The 26,575-nt window shown below is 40.3% G+C and overlaps 1 protein-coding gene across 6 annotated transcripts in view; it reads right to left on the bottom strand.

Annotated features, from left to right (window-relative positions):
• Positions 1-26,375, bottom strand: part of WIPF3 (WAS/WASL interacting protein family member 3) — a 46,917-nt gene extending 20,542 nt beyond the window's left edge. For 2 of the 6 annotated variants that reach the window (XM_020780391.3, XM_073003340.2), the window contains exons 1-2: positions 26,030-26,327; positions 6,278-6,602 (exon numbers count right to left, since the gene is read on the bottom strand). In XM_020780391.3, coding sequence (XP_020636050.3) covers positions 6,278-6,547 — 270 coding nt within the window. In that variant the 5' untranslated portion in view covers positions 6,548-6,602; positions 26,030-26,327. Of the gene's footprint in view, positions 1-6,277; positions 6,603-10,299; positions 10,484-17,472; positions 17,537-19,548; positions 19,972-26,029 lie in introns of those variants that run through there. The other 4 variants (XM_073003337.2, XM_073003338.2, XM_073003336.2 and 1 more) reach the window with 4 other exon arrangements.
• Between the last annotated feature and the right edge of the window lie 200 nt (positions 26,376-26,575).

Raw genomic sequence — 26,575 nt, 5'->3', positions numbered from 1 at the left:
TCTATAATGCCAAATTATGTTCTTAAAGTATTTTTAAATGTATTTGAATGAATACAGTAGTTAACAGTCCCATTAATCTTCAAATTATTTCTTCATATCAACTATCCCTCTCTCCAGATTATCTGCCACTAATGATTCATGAGAGTGATAGGTTCTTTTTCCTATATATAGGAATTGTATTCTCCAGGGGTAATCACAAGCAATTAGTTATCTCACCCGTAGTAACATTGATGTTGCATAGCTTGATTGTTGCTTCTTATTAGTCAGCTGCTGATGACTTGCAAGCAAAAATTTGCTTGTTTCTGCCCGTTGGCTGATTAGGGAGTTTCCTGGATCGAACGGGGGTGACCGCCGTCTCCCCCGTGATCAACAGGCTTCCCCCCCAGTTCACCACCTCTCCGGGGTGGTTCCGACACTGTAGAGTGTCCCAAACAGGTCAGAATTCAGCCCAGGGCACAGAGCTCTGTCCTCTTGCTGATGTCTCGTCGTGGCGTCAAGCCAGAAGTCCACTTCTGCCACTTCTTTTCACTCTCTGCAATGAACCAATGTAGGCTTAAAGGTAGAGGTGCTTCAAATGAGTCCATCCACGCACTACCAGGATCGTGGACAGTGGCATCCAGCTGGTTGGGATCGTGGCCACCAGAATTTTGTTTCAAAGATTTCTTGCATACTTTATCCATCCTACTGGCTGAGTTGTCACACATTTTAATGGTGTGGACAAACATAAGACCTACTCAAGCATTATTAAGGTGACTAAAGTATGCATTCAGAACATACAATGAGGGATGCAAGCTAATTTTGCCCCCTCCGCCATGGGCTTTCCTAATGCAAAAGTTACTATCTGAAAAACAAAAGAGTGTTCTATATGCCAAGGAAGCAGGGGTGATACAGAAAACCCATGTCTTCCATGTTTGAAGAACTGGAGTGTGAAATCCAACCCACAGCTGCCTCAGCTGTAACTTTAAAACAATAGTCTTCCTGCTTCCTGCCTCATCTAAGACAGCCATGCCTGCTGAAATTCATCTTTCCAAGAACTTTACATCTAAGAATAACCTCCTGGCAATTCCTATCTTGCCATGAATGTCTGGACCTTTGGTACTTGCTTTGAAGAAGTGGGATTTACATACAAAAGCTTGCACAGTGTATGATTTTTAAAATTTTTCATTAGTGGCCTCTAAAGGTATCACCTACTCTTGCATTTGTATTTTGTAATGGCCACATGGCTCCCCACTTTTACTTCCAAGAAGACAGACAAACAAACAAAAAACAAACAAACAAACAAAAAAACCCAAAACCCTGGTGAGGTTTTCTGTTTCAGATGTTAAAATAACTGGACTGACCTAGCGCAATATGCATCTTGACTGGGGGACAGGGGAGGTTGCTATTTGGTGTTCTGCCTCAGATTGCAAAATATCTTTGCTTGGCCCTGCTCCTCACAACGTTCAGGAGTCCTTCAGGAAATTTTAAATGGCAAATGCATGGGATGTATTAACCAGGAAAGCTCCTTACCACTGGTTCTGTACAGAAAGCTGGGAACATACTGTACTTAAAAACCCTAACATGGAATAGTCTGTAGATTCATCATCATCATCATCTTAGAACTGCTGAGCTGGAAGAAACCCTATGGATCATTTGGCAAGCATGCACAAATATATACCAGAACAATATATGTCTTAGAATTAATATTTGTGAATCGTAAGGCAGTAGTTTCATAGTTCATCCGTTTTTAGCATAGAAATGCAGCCTGCGTAAATGTAGCCACACAATCAAATTTTACATAGATTTTTAAAGGTCATGCACTGTATGACGTAAGCAAACTAGCTAGATCAACTGTTGAATTTTCTTCTGTTCTCCATCTCCGCCCATGCCACTTCCCACGTCCAGTATGTTTTTGTCCCTGGCTGAGCTGGCATGGCAAAAAATAATTGCTAGGGCTAATCTTAGATATCTTAGAATGATATTGCAAACCACAGAGTTATATATAATAGCAGACTGAGTAAAACCAACACACCAATTTTACACACACACACGCACAAGCAATCTAGTTCTGAAGCCAGGGAGATACGTCATAGGTTTAAACTTTCTTTACAAGCTCCAAATTTCATATTATTTCCATGCCTGGAACATCTGTGAGGCTGGTGACCTAGGTGCTACCCCTTATAGGAAAAAAAAGCTAGACTAACAAGCAATATGGCAGGTCAAGGCAGCTGAAGCAGGCAGCTTTTCCTTTGTAGTCTGCTCTAGGACCCTCACAACCCTGGCCAGCTGTGCTTCTAGCTTACAGAGTTTTTCCCTTAATGTTCTCCTTAAAATCATGATTTGGATTCTCTTTCTTCCTTTTAAAAGAAAGGTGCCAGATTGCTCAGCAGTGAATAGAAGAGGGAAAGCCATCTTTAACCTTCCCATTTGGGAACTGGATTGAGATTCCACCAAATTGCTCAATAACACCCTGTGGTACATCCTTCATTCTGATAGAAGCAGCACTGAGTCCCACTATTAATGTTAAAATGTTAGCAACTGAATCAACTGTTTCACCCCTGTTCATTTCTGAATTAGGTAGAACAGTTGCTTTGAAGCTCATGCTCAAAGTTGAAGTTTGTTAGTCTTTATGTTGCCATAAGATTCTTCGGTGTTTTTGCTATATCTTGGGAAATTGCATTGGAAATATTACAAAGCACCAGAACATCTTCCAGTGTCAAAATGAGAGGGCTGGCAATTTCCAGAATTCTGCCTGCCACACATGTGCCCATTCTTGAACTCTGAAGCTTGTACATGTACCCTCCCCTGAAAGCAATTTTTTTCTTACACAAATGGGGAGCTTACTGAAAATGTACCCTGGGGTCCTCTAGTGGCCAACTGATTTTAGTTTGGTGGATACTGAGAGGTTTAAACAAAATTAAACAATGTATTCATGAAGGCTTTCACAGCACTCTGAGTGCTGTCCTTTGAAGATACCGGCAACAGAGACTGGCGAAAGAACAACCTTCAGAACACAGCCAAAGAGCCCGAAAAACCCACAACCATTAGACCCCGGCTGTGAAAGCCTTCATGAATACATTGAACTTTTCTAAGGTCTGACTCCATCACGACACCACCACCATCCAACTAAGCTTCCCTTTGTTCTCCAGGTTCCCAGACCCAATTCCCTGGATCCTGACTTTTGTCAGTGTCTGCCATTTGCACATTTCTTGAACCTGCATTAGTTCATGTACCAAATAAATCAAGTTCCCCTTTGGCTTTTTCTTCTTAGCATGCTATCCCTATTTATATTTTGCTTTCGAAGAGAGGATGCTGTTCCACGCTACCGAAATGTGAGCTGGCAATGTTCTACAAAAGCACTAATTATTTTTATCTTGTCAAAGCACAGCAGCATCTTCCAGCATTTGAAAGTGCAGTTGTAGGTTGTTCATAAATATTCTGCAGATTAGAGGTGGTACACCATCTGCCTACAGAATGTATTCAGGAAAATCATTTCTCTTTAAAATAGTTATCAGACAGAATAATAGAACACCTACCCTAACACACAAGAACTCACAATAATATTTCAGACAATTGACATTGGAATTAGAAAGAATATGCAATTTTAGTCCTAAATGAAAAACAGAAGTTAAAAGGTTTTTAAAAAACTGCACAGCCCACACAATGCATTTTACATACTATTCTTCTCCAAAGTTAAAAAATGCTGATAATGCTTTCCTTCCCCATCCTACATATATATTAGAGATAACAGACTTCATATTAAATGCAGAGTGATACTTCTACAAGAAAATGAATAAAGTTACTTTAGACTATTCCTACAAAATTCACTACAGAAAATCACTACACAGCAGTTCTAAAATAATATCTTGAATGTATATGAATGGAATCACTATTTGCTTAATGTAAATTCTGTCTAATAAAACATTGAGGATGTTCTGCCAAGGGAAGCTAAACTCTACAAATCAAATCATTTGTGCAAGTTAAGCATTTTATTTTGCTTATTTTGCACTATTCATTCAGAATTTCATGTACTCTGAGATAAGCATGCATGAACAGAATTGGCGCTTGATCTGCCATCAAAGTTCAAGTTATCTGAAGCAAGCAGCACTTGATGCTGTTCTATCTTCACTACAAGCTTCATTTCTAGCTTCAAGTCAAAGTACTACAGTGGACCCTTGACTTACAGACGGCTTGACTTACAGACTTTTTGAGTTACAGACTTCTCTGGCCGCAAAATTTAGGTTTGACTTGCAAACTGAGATTTGACTTACAGATCAGAAAAAAACCAAAATGGAACAAAAACGGCCTGTTACGGGATTAATCGGTTTTCAATGCACTGTAGGTCAATGGAGACTTGACTTACAGACTTTTTGACTTGAGAACCGCCTTCCAATACGGATTAAGTTCTCAAGTCAAGACCCCACTGTACTGGTAATCCTAATATGGTGTCACACTAAAATACCCAAAAGATTGTTTCCTGCTGCCAGGTAAGTGTGGACACTGTGAAGACATTAGAAGAGGAATATTCCACCAACTTCTATTCATAATGACAGGGCTTTCTTTGTTTCTGCACCTATATACCACAGAATGCTCTACCTTGAAAGATCCTCTGGCTTCTTCCCCAACAATCAGTTCAAAACTGAAGTCCTTCCCATTCCAGCAGACTTTTCACCTGCTAAACATTAGATTCCTCTATCTGCTTGTCACTTGTCTGATCCTTGCTGATTTCTGGCTTTATCATCTATGTTTTCCTCTTTTTCAACTTCTCTTTTTTCCCCATTTTAATTTTGCTATTGTTTTAACAATTCATATGCTGTAAGACAGGTATGAGTACCTCACATTTGGGCAGAAGGGCAGAATATAATTTAAATTTAAAAAACCATTATTCCCCATGAGGGAAGCAAGGGAGGATCCTATGGTCCTCCTTAGATCTCCCATTCATGGACAGAAAGAACCCACCCAATAAAATTGTGTCTGCTTTATATGGGGATATTTCACTCCTACCACAGCAAAGTTCACTGCATTCAACAAGGTTCTCCAATCCCTGTCTTGCATTTTTAGGAAGCTCAACAAACATTTTTAGGGAACAATGATGGGAATGAGGGGGAAGCCTCATAACTTCCTTTAGAAAGGGAAGGTAATGAGCGCCTTTTGTTCAAGGAAATAAAGGGGGGAAATGTATGGACATCTTGGATTCTGAGTGCTACTATTCCTGTATGATAGAAAATGTGACCTATTTGAAAAACAACTACATGTACAGTTTTGAACTTCAGTTCTATTGTTAGGGAATAGATAGCAGCTGCTGCAGCAACAGCTGGGTCACTTTATAGCAGGTGCAAGTTACAGTCATCCAGCCCTCAACATACACTACAACACATCTATCACACAGTTATTTTATGAGGAATCCCAGTGGTAGAATATACACACTCCATTCAAAAAGCACCAGGTAGTTGGGAAACATTTCTGCTTAGAAACCTAAAGGACCACCCCAAGTCAGCACAGGCAATAATGGACTACAAGGACCATTGTAAAACAGTTTCCTATCTTTGCTTCCCTTTACCACCGTGCTTTAACAAAGACTTACGATGGCACATGTGTTGTGCCAATATCACCACTTTTTTGGAACCAGCATGGTTAAGCTTGCATTACAACAATTATTTGGTCAATTACTACTATTGCATTGCACCAGTGGACACTGTGCAAAACAATGTATGAGGTAAGGACACAGCAACTTCTGAGGAACCAGATGTTTCTTATACTAGGGTTAATTTCAAATGTCCTGGTGTTTCACAGATCCAAGTTACAAAGTCTGCACTGCATCTGATGGAACTATACCCGTTACAATCTGAAGACAGTACTGTAGAAACCTGTATATCTATTGCAGCTTTCCCCAAACTACCATTCCAGATGTTTCATATGATCATATCCATAAACCCTTATCTTTGGCTATGCTAGCTGAAGCTGATGGGAATTGTAGCCCCCAAAATCAGGAAGGCACCACATTGGGGAAAGCTGATCAACAGCAATATGCCTGGGGTCCTGGCACATCTTTTCCCAGTATGCACCATTTTGATTTTGAGTATTCATTCATTCATTGCAGGGTATACTTTTCCAGCTCTCTGGTTTCTACTCCAAATCTCACACACCATTCACTTTTTTCTGCACCCTCAACTAGATTCCACACATGTGTGTCCTGAATGGGACTAGGAATCTCAAACAATGGGTACCAGATTACTGATGGAACAGTGGCTATAAATGGGAATATTTGTCTTCATTGATACTGAAAGACAAAACTTACCAGAGGAGTTGGAGATGGTAGCTGTGGTGGTGGTGGTGGTGGCGGCGGCTCTCCAGAAGATGATGGAATAGAAATAGGGGATGGTGGCGCACCTCCAGAAGAAGGTGATGGAGGAGGAAGAGGAGGAGGAGGTGGTGGTGGTGGTGGTGGTGGTGATCCTGCAGAAGAAGGTGATGGAAGTGGCGGAGGGGGAGGAGGTGGGGGACCAGTGGAAAAAGATGGTGGAAGAGGTGGTGGTGGCGGTGGTGGTGGTGGTGGCGGCACAGGCATCTGTCAGGTTCTTATTTCAATCTGTCCTGATGCCAATGATTACAGATAGAATGTGCTGGAGGGAAAACAAACAAACAACAAATTAATGTACATACCATGTGTGCAGTAACAGCTTCCAATCTAATAATTTGTAAGGTTGCATTCGGAAGCAACTTAATGCCAACAAAAGCTGAAGCCTTAAGATTTGGATGGGATTCCAAAGGCCACGCAACATGAATAATGTACACTCCAAATTACTCCCAATAGTTGTATGAGTTCCTGACAAAATGTATGAAATTTCATAAGGCCATTGTAACCTCATATAGAATCCAAGATTGGAAACATTTCCTTTTTGATAATGGCCTCTTAAAAGTAATGAAAAAATCCGAATTATGCTGGAATTTGACTACATTTCTCAGTGGCAGAACAGTTAAATATTTGAGAAATACCAATTCGTCTTTAAATAGTTCTCACTAAGCTGAAGACATACTGTAAAATGCCCATGATAGGGACAAGACAAAGCTACAATCTTCTCCTCTAATATCTAATTTGCTATGTGCAGGTTTACTTCTCTCTTTTTTTAATGAAAAAAACATTCAGTGACCTGAGCCCCAATATCCAAAATGATATGATACTTCTCAGGCACAGGCAAACACTTCAGTGAGAATGAGACCTTACATTTCCCCATCTCTCCTGCTTTCAAACTCATTCCTCAGATGGACTTTCCCTGAACTGTATCAGATACACTGAGTGTTTCCTCTTCCTTCCTTCTGTAGCAGTAGACCAGCGGCATGTTGGAAGATTTATCAATATTGACTGGTAAATATCTGCCTCATTTGCACAGATAGCAAGAATTTCCAGTTTCCAATGACTTAACAGTAGCAACAATGAGAAGCTTTATTTCTTCCTAAATCAGGCAGCTAAAAGCAAGAAAATATAGGGAAATTAGGAGTCAATTTGTGTGAATGTTTAAAGGCTCTAGATCTAATGCTGTTAGATGTATCTAGAATGTCTGTGTTTTGCAATACTGTATCTACCTTCTTAAACCAATGTATTGCACTTGGTTTCAGCTGCCTGATTTAGGAGAAACAAAGCTTTTCATTGTTGCTATCTTCAAGTCACTGGGAGGTGGGAAGTCTTGCAGATCTATGCAAATGAGGCAGGTATTTACTAATACTGCAGATACTGATGGATCTTGTGCCTGCCCTTGGTCTAGAAAAAAACAAACCTGACTCTGTGAAGATAGATTTACCAGCCCTGCCATACACCATTATAATTTATGGCATCTGATAATGCTCCAGATTCCCTAGAACTCTAAACCTGCTTCAGGTTTGCATCATCCTCACAGTGATTTTACAAGGTTTATTCTGCTGAGCTTAATACGCTCAGTGCCTTTCCTGGGATAGGATACCCAAGACTCAAGTTTCTGAACACAAAATTCCAGCATGAGTACAATAATCAAACAATGATCTTCAGAGCTTTGCTAGAAGGACTGTTCCATAAATGGTCAATACACATTTATCAATCAAATTTTTCATTATTTATTTAAATAAAATTCATCCTTAAGAGTCAAATTGAGAATGAGTATGCCGACAGCTTTTGGCATACTCATTTGTGAACATCAGCCTTGGTGAACATCTGCCTGCCCCAGCCTGGATCTTCCTTTGTGGCTCTGCAACTGGGTCGCCAAACCTGACCAAAACGGAGGCCATGAACCACCAAAGAAGAGGACAAAGAAGGATACTGATCAAAATCAGAATTGATTTTTGTAATCTGAACAGAATTATAACACAACTCACTAATTTGTGACCTATGTACCCACTGAGTCCGCTGCTCAGGTGGTCCTTGTGGATGGGGAAATTCCTGATTTTCACCCTCATGCTTCTTTATCTTTAAAGGAGATGCGAGTATGACAGGTCTTGTAATCATTTACCTTTTCACAAGGAAATGGTCTCTCTACCACCCTTCCAAATGGAGGCTTGCCAGAGAATATAGAGACCCACTCCCTTTCAGATGCCCTTGGACCTCAGCTCCCATCAATCTTCATCACTGGCTACAATGGGAAATGCTGATAGAAGCTGCAGTTCAATGGCACCTGGAAGGTCCCACACTCCCCACCCTTTCCTTATATTAAAGTTCTCTTTCCTTTAGTCAACTAAAAGGAGAAACTGGTATCACTTGGAATATTGAACCCAACCTGGTACTTTTCATCTGGCATAAAGAGTAATGCTAGCATGTCAACATTTCTACTGATGCGGTTATATAGAAGTGCTAAAGATTATATTGTGAATAAAGATGCTACACATTCTCTCTATCCATTGTTTGGGGCACCTATAGGCCTCCCATACAGTATCCTCTTACAGTGTACATTGCAATTATTACATTTTATCAGCTTGGAAGAAAAGAGTAAACATTGTTTATCACAAGAAAAACCAAATGCTTTTAAAGAAAAAAGGTAAGATGTTGATATGAAAAAAATCCTCTAAACCAAATTTAAATTCATAGCCCACTACCAGTATAGTTTTCAAATGTCCTTGTTTTCCATTCATTGTTCACTGATCTGTCAGAAAAAGAATCCCAAGAAACCTATCACAGAATACCAGCAAATGGCTGAATATTCTGGGGTGTACATCTTCTTTGCTGTTAGAGGCAGCAAAAAGGCTTGTTCAGCCAAGATACTGTATCACCTCACGTGAACTGAGCACAAACTCCCTAACATTCACCCACTGTGACTACACACTGCAGGAAAATCTGGAAGTTGAGTCATGGCAACTGGACTTCTTTCTTATTAGGTTGAAATGTTTCGCTACTCATCCAAGTAGCTTCTTCAGTCTGGGGAGAGCTGTTAGGAGACCCCTGATATATCTTCCACATTGGTTTCACTTCCCCCTGGTCTGAATAGGCTTGTTAGATGGACAAAGGACAGGGGTGACTGAACATCCCACCTCTGCAGTCCTTCTCCACCCATTGTCATGAGTTGTTAACAGTCATTAACAGTGGTGTTTCTGGTGTGTGATCCTGATCTTTCTGGAGAGGGATGAGAGTAGCAATTTCAACCTAATAAGAGAAGTTCAGTTGCCATGACTCAACTTCCAGATAATCTCACATGAATAACTGAGAATCTTTACAGACTGCAGGAAAATGTTGGACGAAATCCTGTGTTAGCCCCATTGATAACAGACGAACTGTAATGAATGAGATAGGCTACTGAAAAACAGCATATATTCTATTGATTTCAGTGGGCTAAATCTAACTAGAGTAGATCCCTTGTAAATCCAAATGATTCAGTGGTTCCATTTGAGTTGGATTCAAGCTAACAGCTTTACTCCATTCGGGAATACGGTTAGATTTAGCCTACCGGTACTATGCAAGGTGTCCAGTTAGGATCAAATTACAGATGACACTAAAGGTCTTATAAGAACACACTGAATTCGAAACAAAATGAATAGCTAGCCTAAAGAGGTCTAAATTTGATTGAGAGTGCAGAGGGGAATTCCTCCCCTGCTGCAACCCTCCCTCACATCTCTTATTAGCTCCGGTGAGGGTGGTGGTGGACTCCATTATTAAAATTCCAGTTGTACTGTTGTTACAGAAAAAGAAGACTGTTATGCTTCTTAATTGTACATGGACTGTCACTTGCAGTTTGACTCCTTGAACATTTCTCTGCTGATTTTCTCAAGAATCTCTAGGATTCCTCTAAAGTACAGAATGAAATCTGCTCAACAATTTCCTGCTGGTCTAAATATTAATACGTGGATAGAATTATCATGCACCTCTGTTCCTTTCTGAATAACCATATCAGAGGTCTTGTAACAGCGATATTGCTGACTTGTCTTTGTTCCAACTACTCCTTTCTTTTTGCATGAGGAGATACCACATGAGTGGTTCCATCACAGACACAGCTTGTTATCCTCCTCCAAGACATACTGAGCACATGTTCACTCTTCATCTTGCTGTCTGAATCACAGGAAGGAGGGCAAGCAGCAGCAGCTGTAGGTTCACTTGATATTTAATCTTGGGACAGTTTGATCCCAATAAGACCTTGCTAAATATGTTTTCCTGCATCTTGCTGTTTCTCCCTGTGCCATACGTACATCGTGACAATCCAGAGCTGTATTAAGTTATGCTGAGAGCCAAACCTATGTGTCACATTTAAATTAATTGTCGTCAAATCAGTTCTGATTTTTTCCAGGATTTTTTAAAAGTACAAAGTCCTGATAAAAGGTTTACCATTCCCTTCTTTTGAGGTGCACTTCTGGGATTGTGCAGTTTGCCTAAGACTACACAGGAGGATTACTGAAACTGAACTCCCAGTCTCTGGCTTAGCAGTCAGATACCTAACTTACTAAGTTATCCAGCCAGTCAAGTTTAAGGTGTTCTGAAAAGAGTACAGTGGTGCCTCGCTTAACGGGCACTCCGTTTAGCGACGAAACCGCTTAGCAATTAAGATTTTGCGATCACAAAAGCGATCGCATTGCGATGTTTTAAATGGGTTTTTTTCGCTTTGCGATGATCGGTCCCCTGTTTCGCTTACCGATCATCGCAAAGCGATGATTTTTTAACAGCTGATCGGCAGTTCCAAAATGGCCGCCGGGTTAAAAAAAAAATGGCCACCCGCTGTGTGTAGGGACGGATTCCTTGCTTAAGAGGCAGCAAAAATGGCTGCTGTATGGAGGATCTTCGCTTTAAGGTGAGTTTTAAGCCCATAGGAACACATTAAACAGGTTTTAATGCGTTTCTATGGGCTTTTTAAAATCGCATAGTGACGAAATCGCTTAGCAGCGGTTTTTGCTGCACAGATTAACGTCGCTATGCGAGGCACCACTGTACTCAAAAAGAGCACATTATATTAATAACTATATAAAATGTGCAATTTAGAGTTCAGAGAAATTTAGTAGAGACATTACATGGCATCTTACTTAGCTTCTGTACAAATCCAGCATTTCCATTTTTCAGAGAACTGATGCTACTTTCTCCATAGCATTGACCCCCAACCCTTATTCTTATTTTATTTTATTTATTTATTTATTTGATTTGTATCCCACCCATCTGGTCTATATGACTACTCTAGGCGGCTTAGCACATGAAATATAATGGATGGGTTTTCCCACACATTTGTGTTGATATGCATCCCACTAGAATCTCTGGTGCCACTTAATAGTGGCATGTGTACCAAAACCGTGGATTATTCTGTCAATATATGAATCGCAAGGACATTGTTTAAGAAGAAAAGATCTCAAGAGTTGTAGTACTTAGGGATAAAAAAAGTCTTTAAGAATAAGTGTTAGTTTAAATGATAGGAAATACATCACATCAAATCTTAATTTTTACAACTGATGACACAATAAGCATATACTCCTAAGATGCCACAAGATTCTTTGTTCTTACTGTTTTTAAATAACTACTATGAGTTTCTCCCATCTATGTATCTCAGGAATGAGAAACTTTTGCCAGACAAGTGGCTGAATTTCAATACAGGAATGGTATTGGGGAACTCACTCAAGCAGTAAGGAGGAATGAGGATACAGGACAGAGTAATGGATGGGAAATTTGCTTTACAAAACACATTTATAAGCTACTTCATGAATGTTATATCACCAGCTTATTGGGGGACATATGCATATACAGAAACCAGATGTTGCACCCTGAACTGACAAACCTATTATTCTAGGAGTAGCTTATTCTGTCAAGGAGATAATATGCTGATCTGGTCATAGAAACAACTAGTGCTATTTAGCATGCAAGAGGACTGGACATGCATGTAACACCAGCCCTCAAGAAACATGGTCAGCTGGACACAAAGGGGTTGCCTAGGTTGTGAGGTCAACTGTGCGATTCCTTTTGCTATACTGTACCACAATGGAGAGGGAAAAAACACCAGATTTTTTTGCTAACAATGATGTTGATGAAAAATGTTAGTTCTTTCATTTTCATGCAGCAGTGAAAATTCTCCACACGCATTGACTGCTTCTCAATTTGGTGACTCAGTGTGTTAGGACACCTTTTCTTAATTCAAGAATTCAAATGTTTCCCAATATTCATTACTTCCTTTTCTACAACCAATCTGGATGTGCAGGTTGCAAGGTGAAGGAGTGAGCTGAGAAAAGCAAAACTATGAATATAAGACAAGGTCATCAGGATAGCAACTAAATGTCAAAGCTGTTGCTAGGCTACAACATAATTGTAATTAGAATGTCACCTTCTCAACAGATTATAGATTGCTTGCAGATACAGTAATACTTCAGAGTAGATCCACTGGAATCAAAGGGATTTAAATTCATCATAGTTCCTTAAGTCCAAATGCTTGTAGTGAGAATGTACTAAGTGTGACTGGATCTGAAAGCAACTCCCCCGCCACTTGCCTTAGCATTTTTGCTGTAATATTGCTTTCCATGGTTTCACACTCACCACCTGCTACCTGATTGCTTCCAGTGCAGTTACAAGCAATTGAACCTGGGAAGTTTCCAATATGTGGTGTATGGTGCATCACTGAGCTTGGCTTCTCCTCAATTTTAAAGATTGGAAGGCCAACTGGAATCTTGTTGGCAGTCATCTGACCACCTAATGTACAGTAGTCTGTTATAAACAGAAGTAAGATGATGAGAGGTGGAGTTTTTGACTCTTGAAAGTTGCTTGTTTTTCATGTTGGTTATCTGGCCATTTTTCTGTTGTATGCACTATACGATTGATTCAGTTTCACAGAATCATAGAATAATGGAGTTGAAAAGGCCTATAAGCCCATTGAGCCTAAACCATTACTCAATGCAGGAATCCAGATCAAAGTATATCTGACAGATGGCCAACCAATTTTTTTTTCAATGTTTTCAGTGTTGGGAGCGCTTAACATCTCCAAAGTTATTTTGTTCCATTGTCATACTACTCATTTAGGACGTTTTCCCTGATATTCAACCGAGATCTGGATTCCTGTAACTTGAGCCCATTGTTGCATGTCCTACACTCAGGGATGAGTCGGAACAGATCCTTCCCATCCTTTCTATAATGATCTTACAAGTATTTGAAAAGTGTTACCATATCTCCCATTAGCTTTCTATTTCAAGGCAACACACGCCAATTTCTTTCAGTCTTTCTTCACTTGCTCCAATTTGTTGGCATCCTTATTAAAGTGTGGTGTCCAGAACTGGACACAGTACTCAAAATGAGGCATAAATAATGCTGAATAGAGAGGAACTAGTACTTCTAATATAGAGTATACTTCTGTTAATACAGCCTAAAATAACATTTGCTCTTTTTTTGCAGGCACATCACACTATTGGCTCATATTCAGCTTGTGTTCTACAACAATTCCAAGACCCTTTTCACATGTAGTGTTACTGAACCAAGTATCCTCTATCTAGTAACAATGCAATTGCTTTTTTCCCTAGATTTAGAACTTTGCACTTATCTCTGTTAAATTTAATTCTGTTGTTTGCAGCCCAGTACTCAAGCCAATCAAGATTTTTTTAAAAATTTCATTTCTGTCTTCCATGGTATTAGCTATTCTACCCTATTTTGTGCCATCCATAAATTTGATAAGCATTTCCTCCACCTCCTCACCCAAGGCATTAATAAAATTTTTGAAGAGTCCCAGGCTCAGACTGAGTCTTGTGGTACCCCACTTGTGATCTCCTCCCAGTATGAGAAGGAGCCATCAATAAGTACGATTCTGTACGCAACTGTGTATCCACCTGACAGTTGTTATATCCAGCCCACACCTAGTTAGCTTGCTAATCAGAATATCATGGGGCACTTTGTCAAAACCTTTGCTGAAATCAGGGCATATTAAAGCTACAACATTTCCATCATCTACCAGGGAGGTTACCTGATAAAAAAATAAGATAAAATTAGCCTGGTAGAATTTGTTCTTCATAAATCTGTCTTGGCTTCTAGTTATTACTTCATTGTTTTCAAGTGCTTGCAGAGTGAATGCTCTATAATCTGCTCCAGAATTTTTCCTGGGATTGATGTTAAGCTGCTTGTTCTGTAAGTACCCAGGTTCCTTCTTTCTGCCCTTTTTGAAGATAGAGAGAACATCAACCCTCCTCCAGTCATCTGTCATATCACCCATTCTCGATGATTTGAAGAAAATAATAGATAGCGGTTCTGCAGTTTCCTCAGCCAGGTCCTTCAATACTCTTCAATGCAATTCATCCAGTCCTGGAGATCTGAATTTATTCAAAGTAATAAGATATTCCTTAAATATTTGTTCATCAATCTCAAGCCACAATTCTGTACTCTTAATGATATTATTAGTATTAATCAAATTTAACAATAATAAGTATTATTACATTTAAATAATAATATAATGCAATGAAAAGGGTTTTTTTTGGCAGGGATGGCTTACAGATTGAGCAACAAGGACACCTAAAGATTCATCTTTATTCTTTATCATGTGGCAGGAAGAGTCAGATAGTAAAGCTATCCTGCAATTAATTAGGCAGCTCAACTAGCCTTCAGCACTCCAATGGAATTATTCTCCACAGCTTGGTGTATCTTTAAGATAATGAGTTCTAAGACTGGACAGAGAATTGTCAGTATGGTAGCCTCTTTGATCAAACCTGCAGGTTGGTAACACACTTGGCCAGTGCTTCTTAGTCTTTGGTATCTTATTTCCTATCAGTCACTTTATCAAAGAATCTAAGAATCACTGTGATGACAATAAAGAACTCATGCTTTCTAAACAATAAGCACTTGAGGCAGTATATATGCTATGTGGGGGCTGATTTACATGGGAGTAGAGGGCAGTATTTGAAACAGTGACTCTCCTCTGCCCAGTCATTAAGCTGTTTTACATCTCCCATCATATACTATCTGGAGAAATAGCAAAAGGCTTTCTTGACTCTTGGCTGTGGAATGTTCTCTTCTTGGAGGTCCTATTGGTACATGGCATTCTGTTTCAATGCCAATTTAAACCTGGTTGTTCACCCAGGCATTTGACAACCACAGGGATCACTGTGTGGCTGTCAATTTTCAACTATCTGAGTTTTGTCTCCTTCAGATTGTGGAATTGTTTCATAGTGTTTATATTGTTTTTAATTCTTTTAGAGTATCTCAAATGTCTCAGGTTCTTCAAATGTGATTTTACTGCTTGTACCTTGCCCTTGAAATACATTGATAATTGGTGGGTTAGAAATATTTTAATAAATACATAGAAGAACATCTGGCATGTGAGGCTTAAGAGAAGGAAGCAATCATGGTGTACTTTCACCCAGCACATATTTAAATCATGGAATTCATTATCACTAGATAGATAAATGAAAACAAAGCAATATATTAACAGCTCTGGGCAAGACTGAACTAAAAGTATATAAGAGGAAGTCCAGAGCTACTTTCATCAAAGTAAGGCAACACAGAGTTAATTTTAAAAGGCAGTATAAAGAAGATTAAAAGGGAAAACAAGGGTCAAAATCCTCATATAATTGCTCTAGTTTTGTGCTGTGCTCTTTGCATAACAATATGCAAAGTAGACTCTGTCTAGAGCGGCGGGGTAGAAATTGAATAATAAATAAATAAATAAAAAAAACAGGTTTTGTCCCATATAACATTCATTACCTTCATTACACACATCACTTTGCAAGTCTTCACTCTGACACTGCATCTCCAGAGATCATAATAGTGTAAAAAATGCTAACATTGGTCAAATAGCAGGACCAAAGATATTTTGCTGTCTAATGTAGAACAACAAATGATATATTTAGTCATCCAAGTCAAGATGCATACTAAGTTACTTTTGGACATCAGGCAAAAATCCTACAATCACCTTTCTTCATTCCTGGAAGTAAAAATAGACCATCCAAAATCCTGCAGTTATGCAAAAGGCATAACATTTAGTGGTGATTTGCCATAAGTTAAAAAATATTGTATGGAGTTATCTGAGGCAGGCTGACTCAGTTCACAACAAATAACGCTGGAGATTAAATAAATGCAGATTTGTTTAACTGCTCAACAGGATTTTGGCCAATATCAGTAAAATAAATTACTAAATTATTTTCTGTCCTTTTAAAAATCCATTGCCTGAGATGGCAGTGTCCCTCTGCCTAATGGCTAGGCTTACTAAGACTGCCCTATCGCAACTAAGCTGATAGTTCATTTGATGTTAGGCAAATAATGTATTTTCAGGGCAAGCATTTAAACCCCTGATGGTTAGGCTCCGTGATAAAATGCTCAGCAGTTAGGTCTTCACAGTGCACCAATAATCGGAGGAGCAGACTAATTGTGTCACCTTACCCAACAGCCCACCAGTGAGATTTACAAGATCGATAGGAACAAGAAATAAGGCCTTCTTGGTGCTGGTTTCCACCTCTCCACTCACAGTGATATACAGCTGGTTCCATCAATTATCTTTTTAAAAAGGTATTAGAACACATTTGTTTTCTTTAGCATTTAACTGAAAGCTTTATTATTTTGCTTTTCACTAGCTTATTCTTAAATATGTTTTAGATTAATTATGACTAATTTCTTGTAATCTGCTGAGGGAAGACTCTGGTATTGAAATGCTGCTAAGAAACACACTAAATAAGCAAACTAGCACCAAATATGAAAATACATTCTCTGTTTTTTAATAAACAAAATATGTCCATCCACCTTAAATCAGAGATATTGTTGGGCTACAACTCCCACCACTATGAAATATATGGCTATGAGAGATATGGGCCATGGGAGTTCCAGTCCAACATCTAGAGGGCCACATGTTCCTCATCTCTGAATTCCATCTTTGGACCACCAGATGAAAATTCCTGCTCTTTACACGTTGAGGAAGAAGACATGGTAAGATTGTACGTTGAGACATAGATGGATTTCATCTCAATCTTAGATATTTCAATTGCTTCAAAGACAGTCAGTCTGCTGCTACCATGTGATTATGTTCATACAATCTGTACTGATTAGAGGAGAATGCTAGGTTCATTTAAATCTAGGAATTAAAGATTCCCACATTTTGTTAAGAATACCTGTAAGTCTGCTCCAAGAGATGAGACTTTACTGCTTCCAAATGCAAGAGCTAAATCTTCTGAAGGATATATTTCTGTGTCCAAATGATGTTGAATAGAATTTTCTCATTTTCTGGGGGAGGTCCCTTGTTTTCCTCATCATATAGCAATTATCTGATGTCTCTACATCTAAATATTTGCTCAGCAGGACAGCATAGAGATAAATGGCTCAATCAATTTGATACATTAGAACTTGACTATTGCAATGAATATTTAAGCCAAAAGCACTAAATGGAAAGACTCTCATTACTACTATCAAAATGCCACGAACTTAACAGTTTGAGGAAATAATGCATGCAGAATTATTTGAAACCCTACAGAGACTGACTGTGTAAGGCCAAGAACAACTAGCATGCATAAAGGTTTTTTCTCTCTTTTTAGCTAATGGATACATGATACAGTATATACACAAAGCTACAGTTATTCTAATAAATGCTGTACTAAAACTTCAAGCCATCTAAACTATACCTACAGACTGCCTTGATTCTCATAGTTACAGATTACTCAACAATAGAGTTGCCTTCAATCAGTCAAGAACAAAATCAATAAAGGAAGCATTGCCTGCATATACATTATTGCAGATTGCCCTAAAACAGAACTAATGAGTGCTTTGGCCACTGAGCAGTATAGAAATGTAATGTATTATGGCACGACCCTCTTGTATCTGAAGAATCAACCATCGGACAACTAAGTTTTTTCACTCCATTACTCTTCTTCTTCTTTTTAAAACAAACTGGCATAATGATATTTGACAAAGGTATAGCAATATGTTTATACCTTGGAATCCATAGCCAAGGTGTATCAATGGAAAATTGCCAAAGCTGGATGATCTGACCTCTGATTCTTCTAAATTAATATGACCAAACTGCAGGCGCTCTCCAAGGTTTTAGGCAGGAATGTTTCCCATCTGTACCTGGAGATTATGGTGACTGAACTTAGGACCTTCTGCATGTGAAGCACATGTTCTCAGTCATAGAATCATAGGATCATGAAGATGGAAGGGGCATATAAGGCCATTGAATCCAACCCGCCTGCTCAGTGCAAGAATACAAACCAAAGGATATCTGCATCAATCAAGGACACCCCAAATCCCGCTGATGACAGTCTCAGGTATTCAGAAAAATTATCTTGAAGAATTAGACATAAATCCAATTGCTACTCCCAATCAGAGTAAATTCATTAAATTAGTGGGATTCCTCTCTACTTCTGATAGGGTTCTTTTCAGCTTCCCACGGTGTGGTGGAAAAGCAGAAGCTGGAGAGACTTTAAAGCAGAGACTTTAGATGTCTCAATTATAGGTGGGGGTATTTGTATACAAATATCTCCGCATAGGTGGCAATAAGGAGGCTCCAGCCCCATGGGACCGGACCACTGATCCACTGCTGCCGCGGACGCAGTGATTCTTCCAATGGCTCTGCAAATCACGATCTGCAAACCACTCTTCTACCTTGTAGTGAGGCTTGTCCTTCTACCTCCTGTCAGAAGTAGCTAGCCAATCGAGATCTGAGGAGCCATTGGAAGAATCACAGCATCCATGGCGGATTGGTGAGTGGACCCTCGTTATCGCCACCTGTGTGGGGATATTTGCATTCATATATGACTACCCCCATCTCTAGTCTCAGTCATGTCCCTCCTCAGGCTCCTTTTCTCTCAATGGGACAGCTAATCCTGTATTTCTATGCAGGAATGTGTATTTTTCACATATACTGCAACTCCACCTCCCTTTCTATTCTTTCTGTTCTTTCTGAACTATTTATATCTTTCAATTGCTGTATTCCAGTCATGGGAGTCATCCCATCAAGTTTCAGTTATTCCTATCATGTCATATTTATTCTCCTGAGCTAAGATTTCCAGTTCTTGTTTGTTTCCTGTACTCCTGGCATTTGTACATAGACACCGGAGATTGTGTGATTTGAAGCCTGGTTTTCTTTGTACATTTTTATGAATATTATTATTAATTTTAATGTTATTACTGACCCTCATTAGAACTGTTTGGTCCATTTTTCTTATTGTGTGTAAGGCTTCATCTGTTTTTACCTCTGTGCTTGTGTCTTCCTCCCTCTTCCAATCCAGTTTAAAGCCCTCCTGATGAAGTTCTTCATGCTGTGGCCAACACATTCTTCCCAGTCCTTGTGAGGACTTCACATCCTGGCAAATGGGTGGAGCACAGCTTCAGCAGGTTAGCTCCATGACAAAAAAAGGGAAGAAGCAAGACAGTCACAAGGATCCCAAGGCCAGTCCTACCACTAGGTAGAGTAGAGACCTGCCTCAGGCAGCAAATTTGGGGCACCAAAATAGGGCAGCAAATTGTTACTTATTTGATTTGTTTTTTAATTTTCTGTTACTATTACATTCTGTCTAATTTGCCAAAAATAACATTGGCTTGTTTCAAGGATGTTGGGAACTAGCCATTTCTTTTTGGGTGGGTGAAAGTACCACTTGTTCTGCAATGGGTGTTGAGCATTATAGCCTGCATAGATTTTAATGCAATATTTTAAATATTTGAATGTTTTAATTTTGTGCTGTTCGATTTTTAATTGTTTTAAATATGTTTCAAAATTGTTTTATACAGATAAAATCCCAAATGAGGAGAAATCCTGAAAATGTGAAAGGTACTGGATGGAAAGTGAAAGCAAGATAAAAGCAAGTCAGTGTTGCTTATCTCAGACCACAACAGAAACTCCTTAGCTAATAGGAAAGTTCCCTGTCTCCCAAGTCTTTCCCACATCATTGAGAACTCAGACCCACAGAGAAGGAAGACTGTGGACTTACCACCAACTCACCAAAAGCATCCCAAACACTATTGTTTTTCACAAGATAGAATAAATACAAGATAAGGATAGAAATGCAGATTTCCCTTTTTGGAGGCGAATTAATCACATTCATCCCCACCTCACACACCAGCTATTAAATCAAATCACTATCACGATCTTACAGGGACCTGATAGGCTTTGTTCAATCCCCTGCTGTTACTGTCAAGAGCGTGACTTCTACAGATGCAACATGCCCTCCATGATAGTTCATACCAAATAAAACTCGTTACTCTTGAAGTTTCTTTTTATTGGTCATTAGATCATTGGAACCCAGTAGTACAAAGTAGCTTCAGATGTGGAAAATGTTGATAACTGTACTGACAAACTCTTATTTAGATTTATTTTTTATACTTTAAATATCAGAATGAGAAGAAATGCAGGTGCAACTTTTAAAGATAAAACAAGGCTGGTGTTATACCACTCAGTTTGCTAGTAAGCATCCAGATTATGAAGCCTGGAGAACGCTTGTGATCTGTTTGATTTATTAGTATTACATGACATTTCTACTCTGCCTATTATAAGGCAGTGTTCAAGCTGGCTTAAAACACATCAAAAGAAATTGCTCCATAATATTAGCAAAATCAAACAAACTCAAATGCAACACCCCCACAAAAATTATCTACATTCCATGAAAAGTCAAAGCCATCACAATAAAAATAAACTAAAAAATACTATAATAAATTTGGAAAGTTATATATGGAACATCTGTCCTCACTCCTCTTTTGCATAGCTAACATAAGTTTATAATGCTTGTGTAACTGAAATAAAAACCAATTGTTTTAAAGACAGAAGAAGCCAGCAAGTAGCAGAACATTTTTGAGGTTTGCCTATATATGTGCTTTGCTTACTGCTAATGACATTTCGAGTTAACAAAGCTATATGAACCTGCGTACGTATTAGAATCCACCGCCATAGAAGTCTTCTGTATTTGTTCAGCCAATGATGTATTAACTGCAATTGCCAGGAAGGATCATGAGATAGTTACTATTTAAGTTATTAAATTTAAGTTACTATTTTAGTTATCAAATAGTAATGAAAGGCAAAACAAATAAATGCTATACATCATTTGCAACTCTTGAGTGATCCAATTGGGCCATTATTCAACCCAGAACTTGTTTCTATGGAGAAACCACAAGGCTTTCTTTTTTATTTCTTTTTCTTTTACTTGCTTCTGGAAATACCATAAGATAGTACTTTGTTTAATGAGAGGCCATCTCCTCTAAACAATGGGAATTACTGCAAATTTGAATTTTTAAAAATCTAATAGAGACAAACTTTAGGTCCTATTTTCCTTAAAAATTGTTATCTTGCACCATGTATGTCTGCTCTAACAAAAAGGTCCCTGTGCACTGTGGTCCCAGGCAGTCTTTTTCTCTACAGTGAAAGCAGAGACTGTAAACGGTCAGCTTGATACAGTGGACCTTTGACTTACGGAATTAATCCGTACTGGAACAGTGGCTGCAGGTCGAAAAGTCTGTAGGTCGAGGCTCCATTGACCTGCAACGCATTGAAAACTGATTAATCCGTAACCGGCTATTTTTGTTCCATTTTGGGTTTTTTTCCTCAGTTTGTAGGTCAATTCTCCGGCTGCAAGTCGAACCTAAATTTTGCGGCCAGAGAAGTCTGTAACTCAAAGAGTCTGTAAGTGGAGCCGTCTGTAAGTTGAGGGTCCACTGCACCCTCATTTCATGCAAACTCTGCCAACTCTATCCTACCTGGCTAGCTTCTGTATTTAAGAACAAGGGGCATCACTGCTTGACCAGCTCTGGGGGTTATTTGCTTCTTCACCTACCCCCAACTTTGCTTGAAGAATTCTAGAGAAACCTAACCTTGTTTGTGACTTTTTAGTGATGCGTTAAAATGTATTACCCAATTCAGAACTTTATCTCTATGAGTGGCTGCTTTTTTCATTATTGATAAATATAACATGCACTTTATATTCCATCCAGCTTTCTTTTTTAATATTTCAGATTATATACTTTTTAGTTCATTTCATTTACACTGTGGAGTATTTTAGATTAGATTAGACATCCTTTAGTCTCGAGAGACTATGGCAACATGCTCTGAATAGAGGACTTGGAACAGCATCTAGTGTGGTTGAGGAGGCCAATTCGAGAGTGACAATCCCTTCCACACTGAATGCAAATACAATCCCTGATTTTGCTGGTTTCAGGACTGCCTCTTTGCTTCGGCCTGCTGGACAAGTATCTCTTCAAAATGGGAGAGGCCATGATGCACCGCCTACCTCCAGGCTGAATGCTCAGACATCATGGTTTCCCATCTGTTGAGGTCCATTTCTAAGGCCTTCAGATCCCGCTTGCAGATATCCTTGTCTCACTGCTGTGGTCTCCCTCTGGGGCAATTTCTCTGCATTAATTCTCTATACAGGAGATCTTCTGGAATCCAACCATAAGTCATTCTCACGACATGTCCGAGCCATGTGGAGTATAAACCCACAGATATGTAGTGGGCCTAACTCCCAGGGCAGATATAACACTGTACTTACCCAAGAGTAAGCCCCCCCTGAACTTAGTAGGGCTTCTTTCTGAGTACTCTTCCACAGGTCTGCACTCTTCTTTGTGAACACCTCTTTGGTCAATTATATTAGCACCAAGTAAAATTAATTACAAAAAATGATCTGGTATTTTTCACTAAAAACTTTACAGAATTCTTCATTTTTCAGACATCAAATCCAGTTTTTAAATACTGTATAAAACTTGTTCAAATACAGCTATTTAATTCTTTTTTTAAAAAGTAGTCCTCACTCTACTACAGGAGTTTTTAGTTCTGCTTGGCATTTAAGGTACTAGGAAGCTTAGAATGATTCACTATGTTTTCTTCCTTTTCCATCCAAGCCTATCTAATTCAGCAGAGGCAACTGCAGTTACATCTTTCTTTGGCCAAAATCCTGTAACTTTTGGTCTTTTCCTCTCTAGTCTCAGTCCCAATTCTTGGGGCACGCCTGCATACCCACTGAGCCAGCACGTGTGTGCATTCCTCAAGAATCATCGCAGGGACAGTTTTCTTTTACTGGGGAGGAACAGACCAAAAGTCACAATTTGGCCAAGCAACTGGAATTTGGCTTGAATTTCATGTCCATCCATGAATAGGATTAGTAATTCCATTACTATTGCCCCATAGTATATTATTGTTATAAGGGCTCTCATCCCAACAAAATGTGTACAATTAACCAAATGGCCTTCTTACATGCAGTGATGGAACGGTAAATTCTGAATTGTAGACACGTATCTTTATAATTTCTATACTCACAATCCCAATGAGAATTCAAAACTCTCATAAAACAAACCAGTTCCAATATTTTTTTTTATCTTTACCAGAAAAGACTGGTAAATCTGATGTCTCTTTGAGAACAAGCCACGCAGCATACTTTCCATAATGATAGGGATTGCTCATATCAATACATTGTTGCTGGGGAAATTATCTCCCCCAATCCATCCCCAGCTACTGTGAGGACTGCAGCTAAGCTCAGATGGCAGAAGTCATTGTTTCTGGTAACCAGAAAGTCTTGAAGCACTGACTCTGCAAGCCCTGGCTTCACCACACCTTTGATTACACGTGATTAGCACTGAAATGTTTCTCTCTCTCTCTCTCTCTCTCTCTCTCTGTGTGTGTGTGTGTGTGTGTGTGTGTGTGTATTTAAGTGGAGAATATGGGTCTGAATTTTAAAACCATTTGAGGTTGCTGTTGGTTTGGCTTTGTGGACTGAGTACGATTGCATGGGGACTCCATCTGTGGGTTCCTCTGTTTTTTTTATTCATCAGGAATAGTTGGGGTGGATGCATCTCAGGCATCACACTATCCTGCTACGGTTACACCAACATCTGCTGCTTGGAAATAGAAAAAGTGAGGAAAAGAGAATTGTCACTCCAATCACTTCCAGTACTCACAACCATCATAATTTCTCAGTATATATAATGGCATATCCTCAAGATAAGCACATATCTCATTTTTTTATGCCTGTGGTTCTTCCAATATCAACACTCTTGAAAGAAAGACAGTTGTTTAAGGAAAATGTGAACCATCCCTGCATTTAATCAGATTGTATTATCTCAACATTGAGGGCAACTTTCCCAAGCTATTCAAAAGAACGAAGTAGATCTTAATAAGAATAATAATAAATAATCCCTTTTGTTATTTTGCGTGGTTGCTTCCTGATTTGTCTCATAGTAAAACCAGGTCAGCTACATCATTTAAAAAACACCTTCTGCTTCATCCCAGTCTGAGGAGTTTTGTCCAGCACTGAAAGCAGCACTTCTCAAGGCTGTGGGATATCCTTCCAACTCTAGTTGGGAACCTTAAAGATCACCATGCAGACCCCAGAGTACCAACTATAAAACACTACCTGCAGGCAGAGGTGGGAACAAATAATACATACAAGACTAGATCCAGTCATAGAATTGCATATACAAATCTACACTTGAATTACAGATTCTGACACTGGCTATCAAGGATGCACAAATACCTAGTCAAAGGTTACTACTATGAAGAGTACACAGACTGAGATATGAGCCTCTGACACGTAAGGTCAGCCACAAGGGAATTGTTTACAGATTTCTATATGCTACCACTTAACCTTAGGGTATCAGAAACCCTTGCCAAACAACTGAAAATCATCGAGATCCCGATCTACTTTCATCTGTTCATGTTGTGGTTGAAGCCTTCATCACTAGCTATGCTGGTTTGGGTTTCTGGCAATTACAGCCTGTAGTGAGAATCCACTGGTCTTCACCTGAAACAGGTGCTCTTGCTAATAACAGTACAGCAGACTCAATTTACATTTTATCTGTCCTCCAGTCTCATACTGGTTTTGAAAATTGTGTATTCCACCCATTCAAGATTTCATTCTACCTTTATGAGAAAGCCATACTTCGAAACCTCTTGGAAATCCATCCAACTGATTCTAGCAGAATTCAGTTTTAAGCAAGCACAAGAGGGGGGAAAACTAAGTTATACTTATTTATAACTTCTATAAGCAGGTAATAATTAATTGTACAGTACTGGCAAAGGAAGTGTGTTGCAAATACTGTATAAGCAGACCCACCTCCACAGGAAACAATATTCCTCAAGCCACAAGGAAAACCCTCCTGCCTCTCAAGAGGCTGTGTGATATTTTCCTCCACAGCTTCCATTCCTCGCATTTCATAAAACCAAACAAAGGTTGCTTTTCTGAGGCAGCCTTTCATCAGTGACACAACCCTATGCCCTATTTCCAGCCCTTGTAACGTACCCATGTCGACAAGGTACTAAGGGTTCCCTTTATTCTTGGGGGGGGGGGCTCTAAGGCGCCTTCCCCGAGTTTCACAGCAATGGGGCACTTCGAAAGGGGCTTTTGAACCCCCTGCCGTCCGGTTTTCACGGGCGGGAGCCCAAGGACTCCCTGGGGCGCCCTCACACCCCGGCGCGTGCAGCCCTCTCCTCTCGTCCAGGCATTTTGCGCGCCTTTTCCCGGACAACCCACTGAGACCGACGGGCTTTCCTCCCGAGCCAGGCACTTCCGCGCGCTCCCCCCTCCCGCCCCCTGGCCACTTCTCCGGAGACCTTCAGCCCCCTCGGAACTCCGGGAGCCGACTTCCGAGGAGACTTGGGGGAAGACTGCGCTCCAAGCCTTCCGACCGCTTCCCGAGGACTGGGGCCGGTTCCTCCACAGACAAAGAGCCCCGTCCCAAGGCCTTCAGACACCTTACCTTCGGCCAACGGGCGGCCCCGTGAGAGAGAAAAGCAAGCCGAGGAGAGGAGACGCCTCTCTCCCAGCTCCTCGCCTCGCCCGACCGCGGCGCTCCAGCGCCCACCTGGCTCGCAGGAGACAAGCGCACCCCTGATGCTCCGCCAGGTGGCTTCCTCCCGCCTTTCCCTTCCGTCAAGACAAAAGCCAGGCAAGGGGGGGACCCCGCTTGGCCCTCACCCCACCATAAAGGCTCCCCCCCCGCCGACCTGGAAAGAGCCGCGGCTGTCTCTCCCCAGCGGACGGTGGCCGGCAACTGCGGCGCCAGCTGATACAAAGCGCCCGGGTAAGGTTCCCTCGCTCCGGCGGCAGCGTGGGAAGCGGGGGCGGGGCGACCAGGCAGCCTGCCTCCCTCTCCCGCGCCCCCCCCCCCGCCGTGGGCGTTGGGAGAGAGAAGAGCCGGCGGCTGGTTTGCGGGCCAGGTTTGGGGATGGGGATGGGCGTGCTCCCCGCGGCCGCCCCAAGACATTTTGCTGCCGGAGGCAGAAGGGCGAATCAATATCTCTCT

Source organism: Pogona vitticeps, chromosome 6, assembly GCF_051106095.1.
Source record: "Pogona vitticeps strain Pit_001003342236 chromosome 6, PviZW2.1, whole genome shotgun sequence".
NCBI lineage: Eukaryota > Metazoa > Chordata > Lepidosauria > Squamata > Agamidae > Pogona > Pogona vitticeps.
Note: the sequence above shows the minus strand (reverse complement) of the source record. Positions and strands in the feature narration are given on the sequence as shown.